Source organism: Chroicocephalus ridibundus, chromosome 4 (genome assembly GCF_963924245.1).
Source record: "Chroicocephalus ridibundus chromosome 4, bChrRid1.1, whole genome shotgun sequence".
NCBI classification, from domain to species: domain Eukaryota; kingdom Metazoa; phylum Chordata; class Aves; order Charadriiformes; family Laridae; genus Chroicocephalus; species Chroicocephalus ridibundus.
Genome location: NC_086287.1, coordinates 48,634,585 through 48,657,583, shown reverse-complemented (window position 1 = coordinate 48,657,583; position 22,999 = coordinate 48,634,585). Strand labels below are relative to the sequence as shown.

The 22,999-nt window shown below is 52.8% G+C and overlaps 1 protein-coding gene across 2 annotated transcripts in view; it reads right to left on the bottom strand.

The window, feature by feature from the left end:
- The window catches only part of ALX4 (ALX homeobox 4), a 41,384-nt gene extending 21,331 nt beyond the window's left edge, over window positions 1-20,053 (bottom strand). The window contains exon 1 of one of the 2 annotated variants that reach the window (XM_063334286.1): window positions 19,654-20,053. In XM_063334286.1, coding sequence (XP_063190356.1) covers window positions 19,654-20,053 — 400 coding nt within the window. Of the gene's footprint in view, window positions 1-14,428; window positions 14,694-19,653 lie in introns of those variants that run through there. The other variant, XM_063334287.1, reaches the window with a different exon arrangement.
- Between the last annotated feature and the right edge of the window lie 2,946 nt (window positions 20,054-22,999).

Genomic DNA, 22,999 nt, shown 5'->3' with positions numbered 1-22,999 from the left:
GCTGTGCCCAGCTGAAGCAGCCAGCCTGCGGCCCTCATCCAGAAAAGTGCTGCAGCACATGTGTGTCCCTGGACTACCCTTATGCTTAAAGTGAAGCGTTATGTGCTTCAGACGGGCAGTCAGACAAGCCCCAACAAATCCGCCCAGCACAGCTCCTGTGCTGCTTCTCCTGCGTCCCAGTTTGGGCTCCCAGGTGCCCCTGCGGAGAAGAGCTGAGGACTCCGAGTCTGGATGAGATGCTGCAGCTGCCCCGTTGCTACCCAAGTACAACGCATCCGATGGGGATTTGGGTGCTACCGTTTTTGCTTGGAAATTGGAAAGTAGTAGTGATGGAAAAGCAGAAGTAAAAACAGGAAACACCCAAAGTTGGCTGAAACTCACTGAACCACAGAAAGGGTTGAGTTTAAAGGTTGGGCCAAAGTTTGGGCCAGGTTCTTTAAGAAAATAGTTCTGCTGTTCCTCAGTTTTATTCAGCTGATTAGTAAAGAAAGGCCCAGACGAAGGAAAAAAACATTCAGCCATCCCCAAATCTGCCTGTTCTTGGAAGCACAGCTAAAACTTATTTCCATTCTGACTGCACATTGCAAAACTCAAGGCCAGCCAGGTCTGGGAATTGCTAATGTTCCTACAAGCGCTAGGCTTTTAGGAGTATTCCAGAAAGAAATTAGGTTTCTGGCTTCACAGTCACTGGGACTGGTGACAGACTGGCATCAGCTTTCACTGGCAGAGAGAAAGAGGGCAGCAAAATCACAAACTGAAGCAAGAGGCACCACAACCAACCTGGGAACTTGCCAACCAAGAACAAAGACAAAATAACTAACAGCAAACCTGACAGGGACAGGTTTGTTTCCCCCAACCTCTACACCCCTCCTCACTCTGTCGCTCAGGTCACCCACTGCAAAAAATCTGCCTGCCGTGGGGTCAGGAGATGGGGACGGTGCTGCAGTCCCCTGGGGTTTTCCTGCTGAGGCGATGCTGGTGCCCAGGGAGAGGGAGAAGCCTGGAGTCCCAACAGGGTCTGAGGGCACCGGCCACCCTTGCTAGCCAGGGGCTGTCACCCTTGGATCCCCGTGAGCCCCCCATGCAGTACAAGGAGTGCATGGCAGCCTTAAGGTCTGACTGACCAGGAGAGCTGTTTCGAGGTATTGGGGGGGCATATCTGCGCTGCGTGGCCTGGCCATGAACTGCAGAGTGTCTACGCTACAGCTGAGGAGAAAGGGCAAAGAAAGAAAAATCTGTCTAAGACTGACCTGCCTGGAAACTCCAATTGCCCCTCACACAGTCTAAACAAATATTTATTTAAATTACTCAGAATGCCCCAGTCTTCTTATATGTAGCCCCAAAGAGTGTCATAAAATGTCTGCAAAAAGGACTCCATTAACCTCTGCTGCCCTGTGTTAGAGGAACATATTTCAGCTCCAGTTAAACTGAAGTTTAATAAACTCTTGGCCCCTGTAGGATCCCTGCAGCAGCCAGTCCTCCCTTGCCCTAGCCTGGCTCCGGGTCTACATCCACTGCTGGCATTTGACATGAAGAGCAGCTGCTAAGGTGGGGAACCATCAGCACTGCTCCAGCCTTCGATGGGAGCCCACCATTGATCACGGGTGCTACGCTCTCATGCCTTGCGTTTCTTTCTGTTGGGGCCATGGGGAGGAGGGAAAGGATGTTTGGAGTTCTGCCCTGTTTCTCCTCAGCCCCGAAATCTAACCGCCAGCTGAGTGCACTTTTACCTCTGGAGGGTTAGCTCCATGTCCTTCGTATCACAGCAGAGAGAAGGTGCACGTTCCCCATGGGAGCCAGGGTAATCTAAGTCTTTTGAATCATACCAACCGCTGATGCAAGCTGCTGTGCTCGGGAAAATACTGGGAAACCCTGCTCGCGTCATGGTTTAAGTGCAATGTTTCCTTCCTCAAAAAAAATATGTATGTGCATTTCAGTAATCTCCTCTTAATGAAGTTCTGCCAGCTTATCAAGGAGTAAAAATGATACTACGTGACCTGGCCAATTACTCTCATGAGACGCATGTGCAAGAGCCCAAGCACGTGGTTCGCAAAGGAAAGGGATGAAAATGATTTACAGAAGCAGCGAGGCAAAGGTTTATTGATAATGAGGCACGAAGAGGAAATGGGATGAATGTGCCTAAGATTCCTCTGGTAAATGAATAATGAATAGTATTCACAGCCAGCGACTTACGTTTTTCATTTTGAGTTGAGAATAGCAAGATGCAGGGCAAATGACAGTTATTAAGAAAAAAAAAATCCATTAGGTAGTACTGAACAAGGAAAACATCCACAGAAGTGTGCTCTTATTTGTGAAGGGGGAGTCGTGAATTGCTCAAAGGGTAAACTGTGCCTGTCAAGTAATTCAGAGCGCTATGCGCTCCGAGGCCTGAGAAGGGGGATTTCATTTCACTTGAGGACTACTTCACCTTGCAACACGTTTAATTGTCACCAGGGGAAAAAAAAAAGAAAGAAGTAAGTTTGTACTAGTCAAGAGAATTTGACCTTTACTTTCTTCTCGCCCTCAGTGGTTCACTTCTCCTCCCAGACTGCCCGTGCCTGGTGAGCCGTGCTCCCACAGCGTCCGCCCATCCTGCACGTGCTCTCCAGCCACTCGACCCTGGCCACTAAAGTTACCAGGGTCTGGCCACTGCACCTGGTGGTGGCTGAACCAGGCCAAGATGTGGATCTCTCACCATCGCCTGCAGCACTGCATCCCTTTATAAAGCCACTCTGGAACCAAATTTTTCTGGGGTTTGGCCTGAAGAGGACATTTGCCCCTCATGCTGTTGCAGCTGTGGATGGTGCCTGAAGCAACGTGGCTCCACCGGCACTGAGGGACTGCAGCTGCCTCTGCCAGCTGGAGGTGGTCCCTGGCTGCTCATCACCACGATTATACCTAATGCAGGGACCAAACTTGTCTATGGGACAGAGGAGGATGAGCAGTGAGAGCACTGTGCAAATGGCTTTTTGTGCCTTTCCCCTTATTTCCTTTCTAAAATATTTCTTGCTTCCTGGGTCTTTGGGTCATACATACTGCATCCCTACAGTAGACAGTTCGCCATTTTCTTCTCATCATCCAGCATGTGAAGGCAATCCTTACTTACTGCACGGCATCCGCACCCTGCTCAGCAGTGTCCTCTAGGTTTCCCGCAGCATTCACCGAGCCATATCGGAGTGTTGCACAGAGATGCCTAAGCCACAACAAGCCCGGTGAGATGAAGCACGGCTATTGCTCACGTTCTACGGACAGCAAACTGAGATGGAGAACGACAAAGGGCAGAACAACCGCCCTGATATACCTAAGACCGAGTCTTAAAAAGTACTTAGCATTGTCTAATATTTTTGCACCTTGGAGATGAAGGTCCTGTCGGCCTCAGTATGCTTCTCAGATGCCCTGAATAATGCAATACCTCTGTATCTTTGCCACCCAGACCTAAGCCCCCATTCAGTCCAACACGCAACACACTCCCCAGTCTTCAGACCATTCAACCACATCCAGATTTCTTATCCCAGCCTTCTGCCTCTTCCCCAGATACAGTTTTTCTTCTATCTGTAGTTACATCAAACAATGTGCTCCCCTACTTTGCCTGGGTCCAAAGAAGGCTGGACCATCTACGGGGGTAAGTGGCCACTGCAAGAAGAGAGAGTTCAGACCTGGCTGGAAACATGCCCGGAACATGGGAAATCTACAGTGTATTTTGTGTGAAAATCAACTCTGTCGCTACTGAGTCAGTGAGAACCACAGCTCCTTAAGGCTTGTTCTTGGAAGGTTTTTCAGAAGACAGGCATGAAGCACATTTCCTACCCAAAGCCCAGCTCCTCTGCGAGTCTGTCATTCTTACTCCACAGCACAGTGCACCAGAAATTTTGAAAAAGGACGTAATTATTTTTTTCTGACAAGGAGAAAACAAAAACGTGCTTAGTTTTAGCTACGTTCTTGGAAACAGCTTAATTGATTCAGATGAACTTTAAAAAAAAAAAAAGTATTATAAAAACAGCTGGAGGCAAACAACTGCTGTGGGAGCTTTTAGGCCAAATCGTTAAGTTTTGATTAAGTTAGAAGCAAGCGGAGGCAGGATTTTGGTAGGAAGTGTCAGACAGTAGACACAAACAACAGTAATTCTGGTAACAGACTTCCTAACAGAGAACAAAAAAATCATGAATCTTGGAAAGAGTGAAACTCCTGGAGCACCACTAATTCTCAGCAGAACTGGACAACAACGTGAAAGATGATGACCATGAAAATCATTCTAAATTAAAAACTGTATCCACATCAGGGGGGCTCATGCCCACTTTAGTGTTTGTTTCCAGTTAACATGCCAGGATGGGATCATATTGAGAGGAGTGACTGCAAATGTCAAGTAAACATTAGCAAATATTTACAGAAATGTTCTTTAGAAACTTGTGAAAAGGAGAATTTGCCCCAGAAACCTCCTTCTGCCAGTGATGCTCATCCAACCAGGAACAGATGAGACTCTTATCTCATGTGTCCGCCGTGTACCTACCTTCCACTTACCAGCACAGATCACCATTCTGCTGCCTACTTCTTGCACCGCCTGACACACGCGCGCAATCTGCTGACCAAAGATTACTCACAAACATCACCCCAACAACAATCCTGGCTCCCAGACAGACCTTGAAAAATCACACCTTGCTCGCAGACAGTTTGCAAACGTAACGCAAGGGGCGTTTGTCCCTCCTTTCCCCTCTCTCCCAAAATACTCCCTTAGGGGAGCCCTTGTTTTGGGAGATTTCTGATCTACACGTGAGCGTCCATGTGCTGACACAGCCCCCAGCTTAGAAGGGCTTTGCCTAAAGAAGATGCCACCCCCACGCCAGTGCCACAACCAGAGCTTTGGTGTTTAAAAACTGCCTTTTTCTAGCAAGGCAGGAAGCAAGGGGAGGCCTTAAACAGCACGTGGAAAGAGCGACCACAAGCGGGGTGGCCTAGAGAGAATAAAATACACAAGCATAAAACATGGGCTGCAACTGGTGCATGAAAGCGCCGGTCTGAAAGGTGTGTACTATTTCAGAGTTTCCTAGCTGAGAGTCAGCAAGACCCCTTTTCACCCACTCCATCTTCCTCCACTTTTCAGAAATAAGCCTATCTCCAAGGTTATGGAAAGAATTAGATTTGGAAAGAATGGATAAACACTTCAGTTTCCGATGTCTGGGGACTCGTGGCATTATCGGGGCCACTAGGCACGGGCTGGCCTCCGCTTCCCAAAGCATCCCCGGCCCTCGGGCTCAGAGAGGCTGTAAGGAAAGCTGCTGGGGCGGCAGTGGGTGGCTTTCTCCTTCCTTCTCATCTCAGACTAGACTTCCCGCACTCTGTCTTCCCGGATTTACTATCTCACCGTACATTCGGGTCGTGATTTTGCAGACTTCACGAGAGGCAAACATGCCTGTACAGGAATGTGTGATTTCTGCTGCAATCCATTTTGTTCATAAGGCTCTCAGGAGAAGATATACAGTGGGACGTAAATAATGGGGCTCCAAACTACAAAACTCCTTCAGTGAACACAGTTACGAGGCTGTAGCTTCCAACAAGCCAGGGTTTTAGAGCCAAGGTTTTAGTGCTAGAGGAAACTGGAAGGTCTCCATGCTGAAGAAGGGGGCAGAGAGCCCCTGTGCTGCGTCTGCTGGTACCAAGAGGCCTGCCCGGAATTAGGGGTTCTCTGAGTATTTGCAGCTCACATCCCCTGTTTTCCAAAGCAATGATGCAGCTTCCCGAATCACACTGTTCTTCCCCATTGAAACCTCCTACAGCTGATGAAGTTGACGCTTATAAACAGGGATAGCACAACTGCTCTACAGTCCGATTTCCTTCAAAGTGTAGCACATACGGAACTAAATAACCTCCCCCTGTAAGTCATTCCTTTGTAAAATAAGTCCCAGCGGAGAGGGATGGGGGATGCGTGTGTGCATGTGTGTAACTTTGTCAAGAACGTGATCTGACATAAACAGAAAAAAAAATGTTGGTACTCCATCTCCTGTCAGTAGATGGACTGTGATGTTCAGATGCTACAGTTAGAAGCTCTACAGATTATTACCAGCCGGGGGCAGTCTGGAAGCCAGTGTGTCATCTCTTTATTTAATGGGTCTTGCCTCCAGGAGAAAACTCTGCCAGGAGAGCTGGGGGCTGTGGAGCAGACCTGCCTGCCTGGGCAAGGGGTGGCCTGGCACCACATCCCTTTGTGCAGGACATGACAGGGCGAGGAGCGGGGAGGGACAGCCCTGCTGGGATCAACCATATCACTGCCACACTGACAGGTCCCCTGCTTACCCCTGCCCCCTGCTCCAGGCACACACAGCCTGCTCTGGAGCGTGCTTCGAGCAGTCTTCGGTGCCTTCATCCCCTGATTTCATCGGCTTGCCCATGCCTACACCACTGTGTCAGTGCTTCTGGAACGGGGCTGAGCAAAAGGGAACTGCTTCGCTCACCACCACCAGGCACCCAACCCTGCAAAACCAGCCCCTGCTCAGCCTTCTGCCAGCAGAACCCACCAGACCCATGGACCTGCATCATCTCAGACATACGGGGAGGAAGAGAGTCAAAGCGACCAATTTAGCTATTTACATACTTGTATCGGGTTTTTCCATTGGGCCATTTTCATAGAGCCAGCTCGAGTTGACGCTTCTCCCACTGGGATGCCACTGCAGGCTTTCAGCTGCTGCTCCTTTTCCTTTTGACACCCTGAGAAGGAGTTCTCAGCAAAGTTTTTGGTTTTAATGAAATCTGTGGGCTAAACCAGGCCATTCCCTGTTTTTCCCCAGTAGGGAACTAATTTCTGTCAGACTCAACATCCACAGCTGTATTCTTGGCTTTCAGGACAGACTCGGTTCCCCTCACAACTCCTCTTGGGCACATTGCAGATATTATCTATTAATGGTAAGGCACAAACACCCTTTGATTAACACAGGACCAGGACCCGCTGGTCTCTTACGTGTTAATACACGTAAGTGGCCACTGCTACACACCATGGTTTATCTGCTTTGGGCTCCTAATCTCTCCATCTCCATGGGATGTGGAATCAGCCAGGTTTCTACACATAAGCCTACATCAGAGAACGTGCATGTTGCCTGAGGCAATACTTGCATTTGGCTTTGTCTAAAAAAACCCGAGCCGTTCCACTTGATTTTTGCAGAGTCCAGATAGGCCAGACCAGTGCATAGCAAATGGCCCAAATTTACAAACGTTTTGCAAGGAGTGTGCTATGGTTCCTGGCTAATGTCTGAAAAGGAGAACTGGGGTCAGGCTGCACTTTCCCTTTCTACTTCTCTGAAAGTCACTACAGTCAACAGAATAGACAAAGGGCAGGATTAGTCCTGGTTCCTTTGTCATTCTCTTGTAAAATAGCTGGGGTCTGATTCAGTTGCCTGCTCATAGGTTTCTGGTCCCATGCAAGACACACTCAGATCCCTCAGATGCCGACATGGGGCAAGCAGATACCAAGGCCTTGAGGAGCAGCACAGGGAGACCAGGCAGAGTAAATGGGGGCACCTAGGCCAAGCGTCATGCAGTTGGCTTAGCGCCTCCTCCCAGAACCAGCTAAGCTTCCCCTCTCCACCATCTGTAGGATGCTGGGTACCTCCTATTGTGTCTACTAGCATCTGACAAACCTGTTGAAATACTTTTGCCTCAAAGCTCTGCCTTGTTGCGTGCTCTTCATGTCTAGGTCCCCAAATATGGTGAAAAATTCATCCCTTAGAAGCTTGGTTGCAATCACAGCCTCTTGGTTCCTTTTTGGGTAAGCTTCAGGCCATTTTCTAAAGAAATCCATAGCTACCAACAAATATTGTCTGGCAGATTCCATCTCAGGCAAAGGCCCAACAACATCAACAGCAATGAATAGCAGTAAGGTCCCCAGGAGACACTGCTCCGTAGGGTTTCTCCCCATCTTTGGGGACCCAATTTTGAAATACAACCCATGCAAGAAATGCATCACATTTCCTGTAGTAATTTTCCGTCATCTGTCTGCATTTTCCTCAAAACCAGTTCTCTCTTGGGTTGACTAAGGATTTTGGAACGTCAAGATGTCCAATGGTTTTGACATTATAACGAAACCTCAGAACCTCCTTTTTGAGTATTTCGGGTATAATGAGCTCTCATGAATACTCATCACCCATTGTTTTATTTCCCCATCTCCTATACAACATTTTGTCTTTAAATTCCAAGCTTTCTCACTATGGCCGAAGAGCTACTCTGCTACTCCAAAGAGAGTCTATACTCCAAAGCAAACACAGTTGCCAAATGAAAGTTTTTTTCAATCACGCCTTGTTTTGTTACTAGGAAGCTTTTTGAGAGACACTTTCAGCTCCTTAAACTCTGCTCTAGCAAACCTACCTCTACTGGATGAAGCAGGAGCATTTTAATTCCTGCAGACTATGAAAGAAAGGAGGAAAAAAAGGATGCAAACTCAGTTTTTTCTTGCTGTCCTGGTGAGGGAGGTGTCTACCACCAAAAAGGCATTTGAACAAGGTGTTGGGAGAACTAGCCTTTGGTGACCGTGGTCTTGTGTCCCCACCCCAGAGGCACCCCCAGCTGCGTTCAGCAGAGACTGCTTCAGCTCTGAAAATGCCCAGCTGCTCTCCTCCCGCCACTGAGGTAGCTTTCCCTTCTCACAAGGACCATGTGGAGCTTTTGTAAGCCTGGGAAGTCCACAGCTGAGCCTCCAGCAGCAGGACCAGTGCCCCACAAGACTGACAGTGCCCTGCTCCCTTCCCTCGCATCGGGGAAGCACTGCCCCATTGCCCCTGGCTGAGCGTTTTCCCAGGGTGCAAACCTCTTTGTCTACCTCTTTTCAACAGCTCACCTCACTCTGGCGTCTATTTCAGATCGGCAGCCTTGAGCTCATGAAAGCCTGTTTGTAAAACATTATCAGTTGCTGTTAAAGAGTTCACCATGTGCCAGGATATCCTCAGCTATAAGAGAGAGATTGGATGGCTGGCCATATAATACCTGCTCTGTCGGTCTCTCAAGTGAGAGCTGCCTTACACGGGTGGCGGGACACCCATACTACAGTTTGCTGTGGACTTGTCCTAACACGAAAACAATTTTCACCACCAGATATCCACAGTGGAAACCAAAATGAACCTAGTGAGGCATATGCCAGATATTATCTATTAATGGCAAGGCACAAGCACGCTTTGAGATTAACATATTACACAGCAAAGCTCTTGCTCGCCTTTTCTTTCTAACCAGGACAACAGATGAGGTCCATGAGCTGGCTACAAGCTCAAAGAAACAACTCAGGGGCCTGCCTGCGGAGGCAGGTGCCACAAACAGATTGCCCAAACCTCTCTCTTTCACATGAGCCGTGTCTTTAAAGGAAAACACCGCAGGTTGAAAGCCCGTGTGCTGACTGACCAGGTATCAACCACAGTGATGTACACACTGAGTGCTAGTTCATCTCCCACCTTGGCCAAGCTGAGCATTTTCCTGGATCCTGGTGGTCCAGTATCCCGCTGGCATTTCTCCTCAGTAAGGACACTTTACCAGTCCCTGCCTTTCCTCGTACCCCCTGGGGTGGCTCCATTTTGCACTGTCCCATCATGTCCCTCTCCGTCTAGTTTTACTCATCTGCAATGCCTATAAAATACACATGCGGTAACCCCTCTCTTGCTGCTTGGCTTCCCCTGTAGCCCTCCCTCGGAAGTGGACCGCTGCCAAACGGAGGCATATAGGTTGTACTACCAAGAGCTCCATTTTTTCCCACCAAGGCCAAGGAAAAGGGGATTTCCAGTACAACCAGCCACAAAAGTACCCTTTCCAAAATCAACTAATTGAAGGCTACAAGGGAAGAGCCAACACCAACTGAACATCAACTTAGTATCCAGCCCTGGGCACGACAAAGCTTTGCTACAGCCTCAACTCTAACTTAAAACCAGTATCACCCAGCTTTGTATGTGCAGCTTCAGGTGCCTTTGCTTCCTGAGTTGAGTTTGGGCCTTTCAGTATATTTTTATGAGGCTCTGTCCTGTCTAGCCGTATATTTGTAAAAAACCTCTCTGTGGATATTTCCCCTCCCCATCAGAGCCGCACTTAACCAAGCCGCTGCTCTCATGTTTGATGTAGTAGCCAATCCCCCATTGCTTTTCTGTCCTGCGTAAGTCCCTTTTTCTAATAGCTTGAAGTGGTATGAACTGGATGGAAATACTCTTCTCTCTAGCACAGGACCTTATACCTATATAAAGCAACCAGCTTCCCTCTCTTCCAGTAGCAGCTTTCCAACTTCTGTTCGAGGGATGAAATGCAGTATTTAAGCTCCGCCATAAATCCCACAGCTTCATGGAGTGTTTCTGGCCTCCTGCACAATCTGCCTAAGTGTCTAGCAATTGGTCCATCGGCTATTTATCTTGGAAGTCCTCACTGGCATCTGGAGACATGAGGAACACAAAATGTCTGCAGGTCCTCTGCCAATTTAGGTGGGTCTCTTCTTCCTCTTGCCTTCTAGCATTTGGCCGTGTCCTGTCTAGCTCAGACTGATATCTGGCTCCAATCTGCTTATGAAGGTTCAGACCAAATCTTGATAAGCTGGGTTATGTCTATAACACAGGGCTTCTCAGCTCTCAGGTATGGGTCCTTGCCACAGCTGTGGTCCTGACTCCGCTCCAGGATAAGGTCTGGGCATGCACCATCCTAGGGAAGGCTGGAAAAGAACCACACAGTGCTGCAGAAGGTGCTCCTCCTGATCCGGAGACCAGCACCACCGTCCAGGCTACAGGGTGTACCCCTGCCCCAGTGTCTGACCTCAGGCTCTTCTCTGTGAACAAGCGCTGCAGAGCAAGGCTCCGTCTGGCTCCTCTTTCCAGCTGGCCACCCAGTGGCAACGGACATGCGTCAGCCTCCCATGGGGTCCTTTCTCTAGTGGCATTGCTGAGGTTGGAAAAGTCTGATGCTGTGGGCTTTCCTGTGCTTGCGTTACAGAGGACACACTCTGGAAATGGCGAGTCCCACAGGTGACCCAAGCTCTGCCTGGCAGACCCAACAGCCTGAGACCAACTCCACACCCAGCAGGCTGGTACCCTGGTGAGGCTTTGCTTTCCTTTTGGAGATGGTTTTCTGTTCTTTCAGAAACCTTGCTGTGGCTCAAGCCTCTTATTAAGTTTCAGGCTGAATAACGTTTTCCTCTTTCCCCTGTTTTGTGAAACATCTTCAGGCCTGTGTCACACACGTTCCCCAGCACCTCGCAGAGTCGGGGTCTTGCAGCTGTGCCTTCAGATCTCTCTGGGCACTGTCCCAGCACAGTCTTTCTTTGATTGTTTTTGGCCCATTCTGGGAAAATTCCCGATATCACCCTCTCTCCCTGTGTTTTGATTTGATTTCATTCTGGTGTGAATTCCTTTCACTTTCCAGCGCTCCTGAATAGGTTAGATGTCTGCAAGCACCTTTGTTATCTGATCCCTCTTGCATCAAAAGGATTAATACAGTTCCCCGTTTCCCTCTTTGGAAACTGCATCCTACCCCGACACCAGCGTTACTGCTCCCGACTGAAGCAGTCAGCCGATATCCCAAGTCCTAAGGAGGGAGTTTCCACTACAGGGGGGAACTGATGAGACCCAAGGTATTTGTTTTACACTGCGGTGTTTGCACACAAAGCACTATCTCCCTAAACACGGTAGCAATCAGATAGGAGTCATTTCAAGACATTACAAGTTTCTTTTATTTCCCCCAGACTTCTGCCTGCCCAAAATGTTAATTCTGTCTTTTCCTCGGGTTCCTTACTTCCCATTAATAGCACTTTTCTGATGGGCCTTGACTTTCTGTTGACTTACCCTCTTTGGTTTCGTAGTGTTTTCAGACTTGTACTGAATAAAGGCGGTTGCTACCTTCATAAGCCCCTCAGAGTTTCCACCCAGCCTCAGCGTACAGCTTGCCTATCAGTGACTAAACCAGCTTACCTTTCAGGCTCCATCACCAGCTAAAAACCCACTTGCCTGACAGCTAATGAACACAGTTCTTGCTAATAAAGAATATATTTAGAAATAATACTGATTTAACCATCTGTTTCCAGCAAGCAGACTAACTGCTTAAACCCTTAAATCGCATCTTCACCAAAAAAAAAAAATAAAATCAGATTCAAATTGACATTTAACTGCTGAGTTAGGCAATGCAATGGTCTCCAATCAGTGCAGATAAGGACAGACCATAGCTCATGACATACCAGCTTGTCATGGCTAAATCCTGCTGGGACCTGAAGATAGCTACTAAGTGTTGAATCACAGCACTGTCAATGGAGAGATAAAGAATTTGATGCTGGTGGATTCATACTTATATAGTCCATAAAATCAGTTGCAGACCATGTTCCGTAATAGCGGTGAGTCTGCCACTGCTCATCACCCCTCCAAGATATCTCCTCTTCTTCTTCCCCTGCCTCTTCTCATTCATCTCTGTTCCCTCCTCCCTCCATCCCTCTCCCCTATTTCTTGTTGACCCATCTTTCTTTGACCAAAAAATGGCTCTAAAATTATCGCGGTGATCACAATTGCTCTTTCACGTCATGCCTACTTATGTGACAGTCAAAGGATGAAGATGACATGCAAATATGAATGAAAAGATGACCAAGCAGAATCACCAGTATGTATAATAGCATTGATTCATCTGAACTTACACAGAAAATAAAGTGGAGGTCATTTATTTAATAGATGTAAGCAGCTTTCCTCCTTTAGTTATGAACTTTCATTTACAAGTTGAGGCAGCTGAGAGACATGTAACTATGGTAAATTACTCTAACGCTTTATTTATACGAAATGTTCCCATCCGTCTTCTAGCAAATGATTCTCAAGGGGTCTTACATTAGCTGTGTTACTGCTCAGGTTCCTTCTAATCCAGATCTCTCTTTTCTTCTGAAAATGTATCTACATTAAGATAGTAGATGTATTCTTTCCAAGCTGATTAACAATTGAGATGGGATTTTTTTTTCCAAAACGTAGGCGTAATACCTCAGAAACACATGACTTTTAGGGCAGGGATTTCTCAGCATTTTCTGAAAGACAGTGACCAACCCACAGCTTGTTTGGGCCAATATAGTTTGCCCACGCTGATGAGTTGCTTTTTAAAGATGAGACCATTCATGTGGATTGACAGGTTGAGCCTATTTTATGTACTGAGAGACCTCAGCATATGAGAACACGCCAATTGCTATGCTTCTTGCACTGAATAAGGACCCGGCCATCAGGAAACCTAAATTCAGTCCCCTCCAAAATTAAACACAGGATGTCTACTCTGTAAGTTTTCCAACTCCGGCCGTGGGCTCCTTCTCCAGCCCGCTGAGAGCCTCCTTCTGCAGGAGCCCCGGGCCCTGGGAGGATCACACTGATGCCACTGAGTGGCGACAGCTTGACCTTGCACAAGCCACTCACACACAGGTTCTGAGCCTCAGTTTTCCCGACTGCATAATGCGAAGAAAAGTCTTTTACTGCTACAGAATGTGTCACACTTTTTACCTGAGAATTGCTACAGCTACCCAAACGCCCTGAACAAGACTTAAGGACTCCAGAGAGCTGGGAACTAGGGCAACCGAATGGACAGGGCTGGGGCTGGAGATGTCCTTTAGCAGCAGACCTTGGCTCCGAGCCTCCTAGACACCACCTCCCTCTTACAAGGGAAACTCATCATGGCTTTGAATGAAGGGCTTGGAAAAGGAATAAATCTTCAAGATCTGATGGACTGAAGTCTGCACATTAGCTCCCCTTAAACCCTGAGTGCATTTAACTTGGGAGGTTAGAAACCACAGCCAAAGAAATCTCTTTTGATTCACAACTTGTTTTGAGCAGTCACCCATAAAGCAGCCAGTGAATCACTCCAGCCAGTTAGTCATGCAACCACACTGACTGTACACTCAAAAGGCAGCACAAAATAAACAGCCTGCAGCTCCAGATAACACACACACAGCTCATTTGCGCTATCTGGCATCAGCATATATTGTTAATAGGACTCCTACACCAAACCCTTAGGAAAAGACGCACTCAGTAAGCATCTCCAAATCTCTCTCCCCATCAGTATTTTTCTCGTCTGCTTCGCACTGTGTTGCTTTCAAAACAATTAAGACTAGTAAAAGTTTTAAGACTCTTTCTTTTTCAGCACCCGTCTTGTTGCTGGTAACGTCCTGCTGGGGTTACAAGCTTGCGCTGCAGAAGTGTACGGCTAAAGCGGAGTTAATCCCAGTCAGCAGCGGACAAGTCGAAAATAAACAGCTCTAGTGCGAAAAGAAATCTTCCTGCAAGGAGGGAGCGGCAGGAATACAGGGGGAGGGAGGCTCCCGGTCCTTTGACACATGAGTGTTATAAACAGCTCGGGTCAGGAATCCTATAAAAGTCTCCAGCCAGATCTACCGTCCAAGTCAAGAGAAGCGCAAAACATCTTTGGAAAGAGCCGCGAATAAATCTTCCTGCGCAGCCGGGGTACGGAGCGTGAGCCCTACCTTCGCGTCCTGCTCCCTGAGGAAATCCCGCAGGTTTCCGCGGAGGAGATCCCGCACCTCCGAGTGTCTGTTCAAACAGAGGCTTAGCCAAACTCCTGGCGAGAGCTCCCTCCCCTCCCTGGGAGGGTGCCGGAGCCCTTGAATGGCAGATCTGGTGGCCCTATTGTGGAAAAGAGAGGGCGATTGCCAGGGCGGCGTCAGCAGCACGCCGGGAGCCGGCGGCCCTGCCGGCCGGCCCTGCAGCACCCGGGAAGGGGCCGGCCCCACCACCCGGCTCCCCCGGCTGCCCCGGCTCCCCTCCCGCCCTCGCTGGCTCCGCTCGCTGCTGCTTCTCCCCGGTGCCCGCCAGGGTCCCGTCCCCCCCTCCCCACTCGCGCCTCCCTCCCGCATACTTCTCCCCTTTATACTTCCCTGTTGCCCCCCGCGGGGATCAGGGCAGCAGCATCTCCCCACCCCCGCCCCCCCCCCTCACCTCTCCCCGCCGGGGTGCGGGGGGAGCCCGCGCACACCCCTCCTGCCTCCCCGCCGGCGCTTTTATCCGCGGGAGGGAGCCCAGGCAGGAGCCGAGGGCCCAGATCAAAGCTGAGGCGGGGGAGGAAAGGGGGGACAGGACCGGGGCAGCCGCCGCAGCCCGGCATCCCTCCCCCACGCAAAGCCCTCTGCACCCTGCGGCCGGGCGAGGGGCAGCGGCCGCCCCCCGGGCCGATGGCAGAGCGGCTCCCGCGGAGATGCGCAGCGCGGGGAGCGGAGGCCCGGGGGAGCCGTAACAGTCCCAGACCTCGGGAGGAAACCCGATGTGGAAGAGCCCTGCAAGAGTCCCGGGGAAAGCAGCCCGGGAGCCCCCTCCCGCCCCCGGCTGGGGGCTGCGGCTGGAGCCGGGGGAAGGGGGCAGATGCCGACGGTCCTCCCCGGCGCACCGCGGGCTCCGCAAAGCCCTTTTGAACACCGGCGGGGGCGCGGCGCGGCGCGGCGGGGAGCCCCGAGCGCCTGGCAGCGAGCGGTCTCTCACGGGAGGCGGAGGGGGGACCGCCAGCGAGCTCGTTCCTGCCGTGCCTGCAGTTTACATTACATTAGGGGGAGGAGGAGGAGGAGAAATGCATTAAAAGCGTCAATTTAAAAAAGCACGCAGCGAGCCTCTGATTCCTACGGCAGTTGCTTTCTGCACTTCTATTAATAACGCACTTTAGCCTGCACTTTTTATTTACTCGCTAAATGAAAGAAATGGTCGTTATTTGCATAACCCGGCACTTAAAGAATTTCCTCTGTTACAGAAAGCCCGTTTCCTTTCTCCTGTCTCCTCTGAGCAAACATCCCCATCATATTCGCCTTCACTCCCCAAAGGATTTTGTTTTCCCAGACCGTATTTCTATACAACACTATACGTATATATTTGTGTGTGTGCATGGGTGTATGCATACATATGTTTCAAGACATATAACTTACTTCAGCTCCACGCAGTAGAAATAGCAAGTCAGATTACTACAGCACATAAATCATTCGAAAGCTTTTTCCCCTCCAAAGCCAAGATATATAACCTGCTCTGAGGGCTTTTATTTAAGATTTCGGCTTTAATTGCCGGTGCTGGTCTGCGGGGTAACCCGTACCTCCCCTTTTTACGGCGGGGAAAGCAGGGAAGCCGTGCGAGGCCGCCGGCCCGGCGGCAGCGCGCCGGCAGGAGGGCGAGCGGCGGGGGAGGCGGGGAGCCCCACCGGGACCCCCCCAGGGCCTGGCCGGTAGCCGCCGCACCGAGGGGGCCGCGGGGAGCCCGGCCGGGAGCCCGGGCCGCCCGATGCCACCGGCCCTGCCAGGAGCCAGGCTGGAAACGCTTCGGCGACTGCCGCTCGTGTCCTCCGCGTATTTACGGCCGCAGCTCTCCCTGGCCTATATTTATCCGTACAATGCAATGGAAGGGCTTAGATCTAGAAATAGAAGCCGAGAGCAATAGATGGCAGGCACGGGCTTTTTATAACTCGAAACGACTTGTTTATTAAAGAATTAAAATAAAATTAAACAAAAAAAAAAAAAAAAGGCGCGGGGGAAATCTCCACTCTCTCCGCTTCGCGGGGTGCCCACCGTGCCAACCGCTGGCCGCTGCCCGCGCCGGGCAACCCCGGGGCTCGACAAGGCAGGAGGGGGGAAAGGCGGAGGCTGCGGGGCGGCCGTGCGGGGAGCGGCGTCCCCGAGCAGCGCGGAAACCCGCCCGGGCGATGGGTCCGCAGCAGCCCCGGGCTCGGCTCCGGTCGCCCGGGGGAAGCCGGCCGCCTGCGCACTGCCTGGCGGCACAACCTACCACTTTCTCGGCCTCGGGTTGTTTTTTTTTTATCTTTTTTTTTTGGGGGGGTGGTGGTGGTGTTTATGTGACGTTGTTTTTTAAATTGAAGGATTTACGGGCACAGCGTCCCACCACCCCAGCATCCTCCTCAGCCCCAGGCAACCGGGAAAGGCGGGGAGCCAGCAGTCCCTGCCGCCGCCGCCCTCCTTCCCCGTCTGCACGGCAGTACCAGCGCCAGAGCGGCCGCGGGGGCTCGGCGGGCGGCAGCGGGGCAGCCCCTGCTCCCCGGCTCCCCGAGCAAAACCCGTCTGCCGTTCTCTCCACCCGCCGTAACATCCCGCCCGCGCCTTAGCGGGCCGCGCTTGTGCCCGCTGCGGAGAAAGAGGACGGCTCCCTCTTCCCCCGCTCTCACCCACGCCGAGGGTATTTAGCCGGGCTCGATGATCTCCCGGTCCCTTTAGCCGGGGCGGGCATTCCGGGGGCACAACGCCTGTGCCCGGCGCGGTGGGCTTAGCCCTTCGGGAGAAGGCGGAGAAGCACCTACGGGTGCCGCCGTCCCTGTGCAAAACCCCGATCTGGCTATTATTAGCGAGTCTCTCTCTTCAATCATTATCCATTAGTTATTATTGCTATTAATTATCCTCGCGGACCCATGTGCCTCTCATTACAGCCCCATCGTCCCTAGCCGCATCACGCGGGGCTCGCAACGAGCGCGGGTCTGGGCCGGGCCACCCTCCGCCGACGCGGGGCTCCCACTGAAGTCAAGCCTGGAGCCCCGCGTGAAAATAAATCGGGGGGACCCCGGTGGTGTTAAGGAGGGTGATAAATTCGTGTGGCTCTACCAGGGGTTGCAATGCGTCATCGCAGGCTAAGCCGGCGCCCTGGGCTTTGCAACCTACAAAAACAAGAGAGCCGGTTAGCAGGGAGAGGACGGCAGGGCAGGGCAGGGCGGCCGGGAAGGCACCGGGGCTCCCCTGCGCTCCCACTTCGCCCGGCGGGAGCGGAGAGCGGAGAGCGGGTCCCTTCTCTCCCCGCGGGGATTCCCCGGCCCCGCCGTGCCCTTCCCCGTGGGTCCCGGCCTGGCCCCAGAAGGCCTCCGCAGGTGCGGAGCGGGCCTTGGCGCCGGCCTGGGGTTGCCCGCCTACGGGGAAGGGGGCAGGGGAAGAGAGGGAACGGGGGAGAAGAACACCCCAGCCTCGGCCCCGGCCAAAACACACGAGAAAGCGGCCCCCCAGCCAGACCACGCCGTGCCCCTCCTCAGCTCCGCGGGGACGTGCCGCGGGAGACGGGCTGTGCCTCCCGGGTGCGGGCAGGGTCAGAGCGATGCCCGAGGCGGGGGGACGGGACCGACCCCTGCCCGAGTCGGCCCGTAGGAGAGCGGGCAGCGCGGCCGGGCGCAGGGCATGCGGGCTCTGCCTGTGCCCCCCGGGCACGGCTGCCTGGCGAGGACTTCATGCCCTTTCCCCAGGAGGGGAGTCACCGGTGCTGGGGGAAGCAGGGCCCGCGGACCTGGATCCGGGGAGGGGTGCGGGGAACCCCTGGCTGCTCGCAGCGGGTGATGGACGGCGCCTGAGAGCGGCCGGCGCACCGAGGTTTGGAAGACGGACAGAGCGAAGGCGCCTCTGCCTCCTTTTAAGCCTAGAGACGGGGCAAAGGGAATGTGTGAGGGCAGAAAGAGAAAGTAAAGAGGGCAAGGAGTACCCAAAACGACGGCGAGAGCCCGGGTCGCGGGAGGTGGGAGCGCCGGTCCGACCCGGGCCTCCCCCGGCTCCCCCGCGCCCCCAACCCGCAGTCACCCCTAGTCTTAGGGACACCCCGGAAATGTCCCTAAGACCCAGCCCGGCCTTGTCCTTGTCCCTGCCTGGCGAGGTCACGGTGGACCGGTGCCCCGAGGATGGGGACGCGGCCACCCCTGTCAGCGGCGACGCGCTGAATCAAGGCCGGGACAACCTCTCTTTGCCCGCACAGAGAGCGCCGGGATGGAAAGGAAGAGATTTCATTTCCACTTTCCTTTATTCGGAAAAAAAATAAAATTAAAAATTGTGGGGTGTTTTTTTTTGTTTGTGACTTTGGGGGTTGGTTTTTGTTTGGGGCTTTTTTTCTTTTTCTTTTCTTTCCCCCTTCCCCCCGCAATTCGCCTCGATATAGCGGAAACCTCCCGAAGAAGCGTTTTGCCTCTTAAACCCACGCTCAGAATCGCCAAGGGAAGCCATCCCGTTCAAGGCAGTCACGCCGAGCGCCAGCGCAAAGGAGTGTCTTAATTGCCGCTAATGACCCGCGGAGAGGATGCGAGCGGGTTATCTGCAGCCGGACAGAAATCAATTAGGGGAGTGGCAATTAGGAGAGAAAGTGAGAGACAGAAAAGTAGGAAAGACCGTTACAGAGGGAAGTGAAGATTCCGGTGAAATTTTCCAGAAATTCTCCCCCTAGAAGAAGGTCCCCGTAGGGAAAGTTTGGGGCAGCCCGACGGTCCGCTCCTCCTTTCTCTTTCTGTTTCTCTCCCCCTTTACTGCGGATTTCCCCGCGTTGCCAAAGAGCTAACGTTTTCCGGGAGCGCATCGGCTCCGCTCAGAAACGACGATTAAAACCACCGCAAAGCGGGAGGAGAGGGAAACGCGGCTTCCCTCGGGCATCGCGGGCTCCAGCCCGGGCTGGGAATAAAGATACTCGAGGCGGGGGGACACGGCGGCCCCCGGCCCCGCACCGCGGCTGCGGCGGGACGGGGCTGTCCGCGGGCGCGCTGCGCTCCGCCGCCGCAGCCGGCTGCGCTGCTCGGCGTGCAGGAGCCAGGCAAGGTCTCCTTGACCCCGGGAGGACTTGTCCTGCCGGGCAGCCGTTCCCCGCCTCTACACCCCCCCCCCCGCCCCCCGCCCCCGGGAGGCCCTTTCCAACCCCGGGCGTCTCTCTCCGGTTTCGCCCCCGGTGCTTCCCCCGTCGCTCGCCAAGGACTCACCGTAACAGGAGACTTGCAGAGCTCCGTTGTGGCCGCTGCTCTCTTGCAGCTTGAGGTTGCTGTCCGGGGGGGTTTTGCAGGGGCCTCGCTGCATGTAGAGGTGCGGCGGCTGCTGCTGCTGCGGAGGGTATTTGTTAAAGGAGGCCGGAGCCCCGGCGGAGCCGGGAGCCTGCACGCTGCCATCCAGGGACTGACATTCCTGCTGGCTGTAGCGGCTCCGGCACTTAGTGCTGCTGTCACCAAAGCCTTGTCCTTTGCTGGCCAGGAAAGTAGGGCTGAACTTGTCACTTGCTTGAAATGCCCTAAAAGGCGAGGAGCCTTCTGTGCCCTGGGAGGCTGCGTTGTAGTAGGAATCCATGGCAGCCGGATCACAATAAGAAACACAAGTATCAGCATTCATTCCTAAAATTAAAAGGCCCGAGTGTCCTTAATGCGCTTGGAGGGGCACCAGGAACCTCTCTTTCTCTCTCCCTCTCGCATACACACACACTCACAGCTGGGCCAGGGAGCTCTAAGAGGATTCAGATGTTCTTGAAAGCTGACCAGATCTCCAAACCCCCTTAAGATCTCGCACAGTAAAAGGGGTCTTTTTCTTTCCCTCCCTCTCCCTCTCTCTCTCTCTCTCGCACACACACACACTTGCCCTCCTTCTCTCCCTCCAAACTATCTACACTCTACAGAGACTCTTCTCCGCACTTTCCCCCCCACTCATAGGGGAAAAAAAAAAAGAAAAAAAGAAAAAAAAGAGACCTCTCCCCCAATTAATATGTAGATGATGACAGTGTAGGGGAGGGGGCCCAGGAAGGGGTGTGTGTGTGTATGTGTATGTGTGGAAGCGGAGGGGGGGGGGAGGTCATATCTTTTGCGTTAAAAAAAAAAAAAACATTAAAAAAAAAAAACAACAAAACGACCCCAAAATTTTTTATGATTAAAAACCCGAAAATCAAACAGATGACACGAACGCCACGAAGGGATGGATGTGGGATCCGTACAGGCGGAAGCACCGGGGACGATTTTAATGGTCGTGACACGCTCGGTTCGCTCCGGCCCTCTCCGCTGCCCCCAGCTGCGGGGACCCCCGCCTCCGCGGCCCCCTCCTCTGTATTAAAGGCAATACGGATTTCCCCCCGCAGCTATATGCCTTTAAGCCTCCCCCGCCATTAACCTCTTCAGGGCCAGCGTCTCTCCCAGCGCTGCCCCGATGCCTCCCCTGGCACGGCGGTGCCGTGCTCGCCCAGCTCATCGCCAGGCAAGCTTCCCGCGGCCTCTCGCCGCACGTTTGTGATCGTCGTTATTTATTTACCTCTAAAAACGTGCTCTCTCCAGGTGTAAAACCACTGGATCAAAAGCGGGAGGGCAGCAGGGAGGGAATTTTAACAGCGTCGCCAAGCACATAAAATTGGCCCCGGCTTCTGGGACTGCCAGAGGTGAACTTGCAAAGGGACAGAGGCTGGCAGGAGCCCTTTTTGGTTTGAAGGGTCAATTGCAACCCAAAAAGGGCTTAAAAATAAATCAATACTCACCTTCCGCCGCTCCCCCCTCCCTCGCCATTCAACCTGATTCCCCTCCTCCCCCGGTTAACTCCTGCTACCCCTTACACTTACTCTTACCCTGCCTTCCTCCCATCCCCACATCTGGTTTCTATTGCTCGCTTACCTTGAAGTTTTCAGTAATAAAGATATTACGCAAACTACATCCACAGTTCTTCAGTCAAAAAAAAAGGGAAAAAAAAGGCAAGAAAAAAAGGAAAAAAGAGAAAAGAAAAAAGAAAGAAAAAGAAAAGAAAAAAGAGGAAAATAAAGGAAAGGGAAGAAAAGAAGGCCCTTAACCCCTTCGGGAGCGCGGGCCGCGGCGGGGCCGGCTGCGGGTGGGGAGCGGGGGCACCGGCGGCGGTTCTGGGCTCCCAGCGGGCTCCCTCCGGGGCCCGGCCCATGTGTCCTCCCTTCTCCCCCCGGCTGCCTCCCCTCCGTGCAGAGCGGGGGGAGACTCGTGGCTTTCATCTGCGTGTGTGTATCTGGGGGCGCGGGGGGAGCGGGATGCGGCCCCGGGGGGGGTGAGCGCGGGGCGGTAAGGCGGGGGTGCGGTCCCCGGAGCGACGGTTCGGGGGGGGCCGTGGCCGCCGCCGCCCCCCAGGGCCTTGCTCCAGGAGCAAGACCAGTACCGCCGTTTTCATTAGCTCGGATCTGACAAGAACAGCCCCCCCCCCCCGCCCCTCTCGCCCCCCAGATGCAGGGGGGATTTCTAGCGAGGTCGTCGTTAAAACAGCCAGAGACGGGTTCATTTACTAGATTTCAAACCATTTTGAGAGTCTCCCTCAGAGCAGCGCTGCGCTCGCTCAGCTTTCTGGTCCAAGAAAGCTTTCAGCGGATTTGCCTTCCTTATTCCCTTTATTACCTTGCTTAATTCTTTCCTCGTCGTTTCTCTCTCCCCTCCCAAACTTCCCCCACCCCACCGCAGCCCCCTCTCTCTCCCTTCTCCGCGACTTAATAAAAAGCAAACCGACTCAATGCATGAGAATCTTTCTAAAAACCACTTCGGGGCGGCCGGGGGAGCCGGGGCGCTGCCGGTACCCGCAGCCGACGAGCGGCAGCTGCCCAGCGGCGGAGCCCCGGTACCCGCAGCCCCGACTCCCGCATCCCCCGCAGAGGACTCGCCGCTGCGCCATTCATGGAGGAGAGTATTATGTGTGTGAGCTCGTTAAAAACGAGTTTTCCAGCCGGTTACTTCCCCAGCAATTATTCTGGCGAACGGAGAAACAGGCTGAAAGAAATGATGTGAGGGCAGTCGTCGATGCTGAGGCGTTATACTCGGCCTCGGGATTTCTGTTCGGCAAAGTTAAACAACAGCAGCAACAACAACAAAAACTAAAGGGAGAGATTACGGCATCGGGCAGGAGATTTATTATTTTTTTATTTTCCTTTTTTTTTTTTCTTCAGAAGCGCTGCGGTGCAGGGACTCGCAGAGGCACTCCGGCTTGGCCGAGCCGAAGGAGGGCTGCCCGGGGTCTGCCTCGGCCGGAGCGCTCCGCCAGCCCCTCCTTGCATTAAACTGTAACGAAAAGTCCATTAGTTCCCAATCAGGGCTAATCCAGAGCCCGCGGAAAGGACCGCAATAAAATCCTCTCCCTAATGGCCAATTTGTGTCCCTAGAAGTGGGAGGTTAATTCGGGAATCGTTACCGACGGAAAGGGTGCTCGCAAATACCTAGCGATCTGGCGGGGGGTGGGGGGGAATAACCGGGGAATCGCTTTCTTGACGGTTTTCGTTTGCCTGGGTTGGGTTTTGCGTGAAGTCCTCTCAGCAAGTTTGACGGGGGATTCCCACAGCCCCCGTTAGCTGGGAGCGGA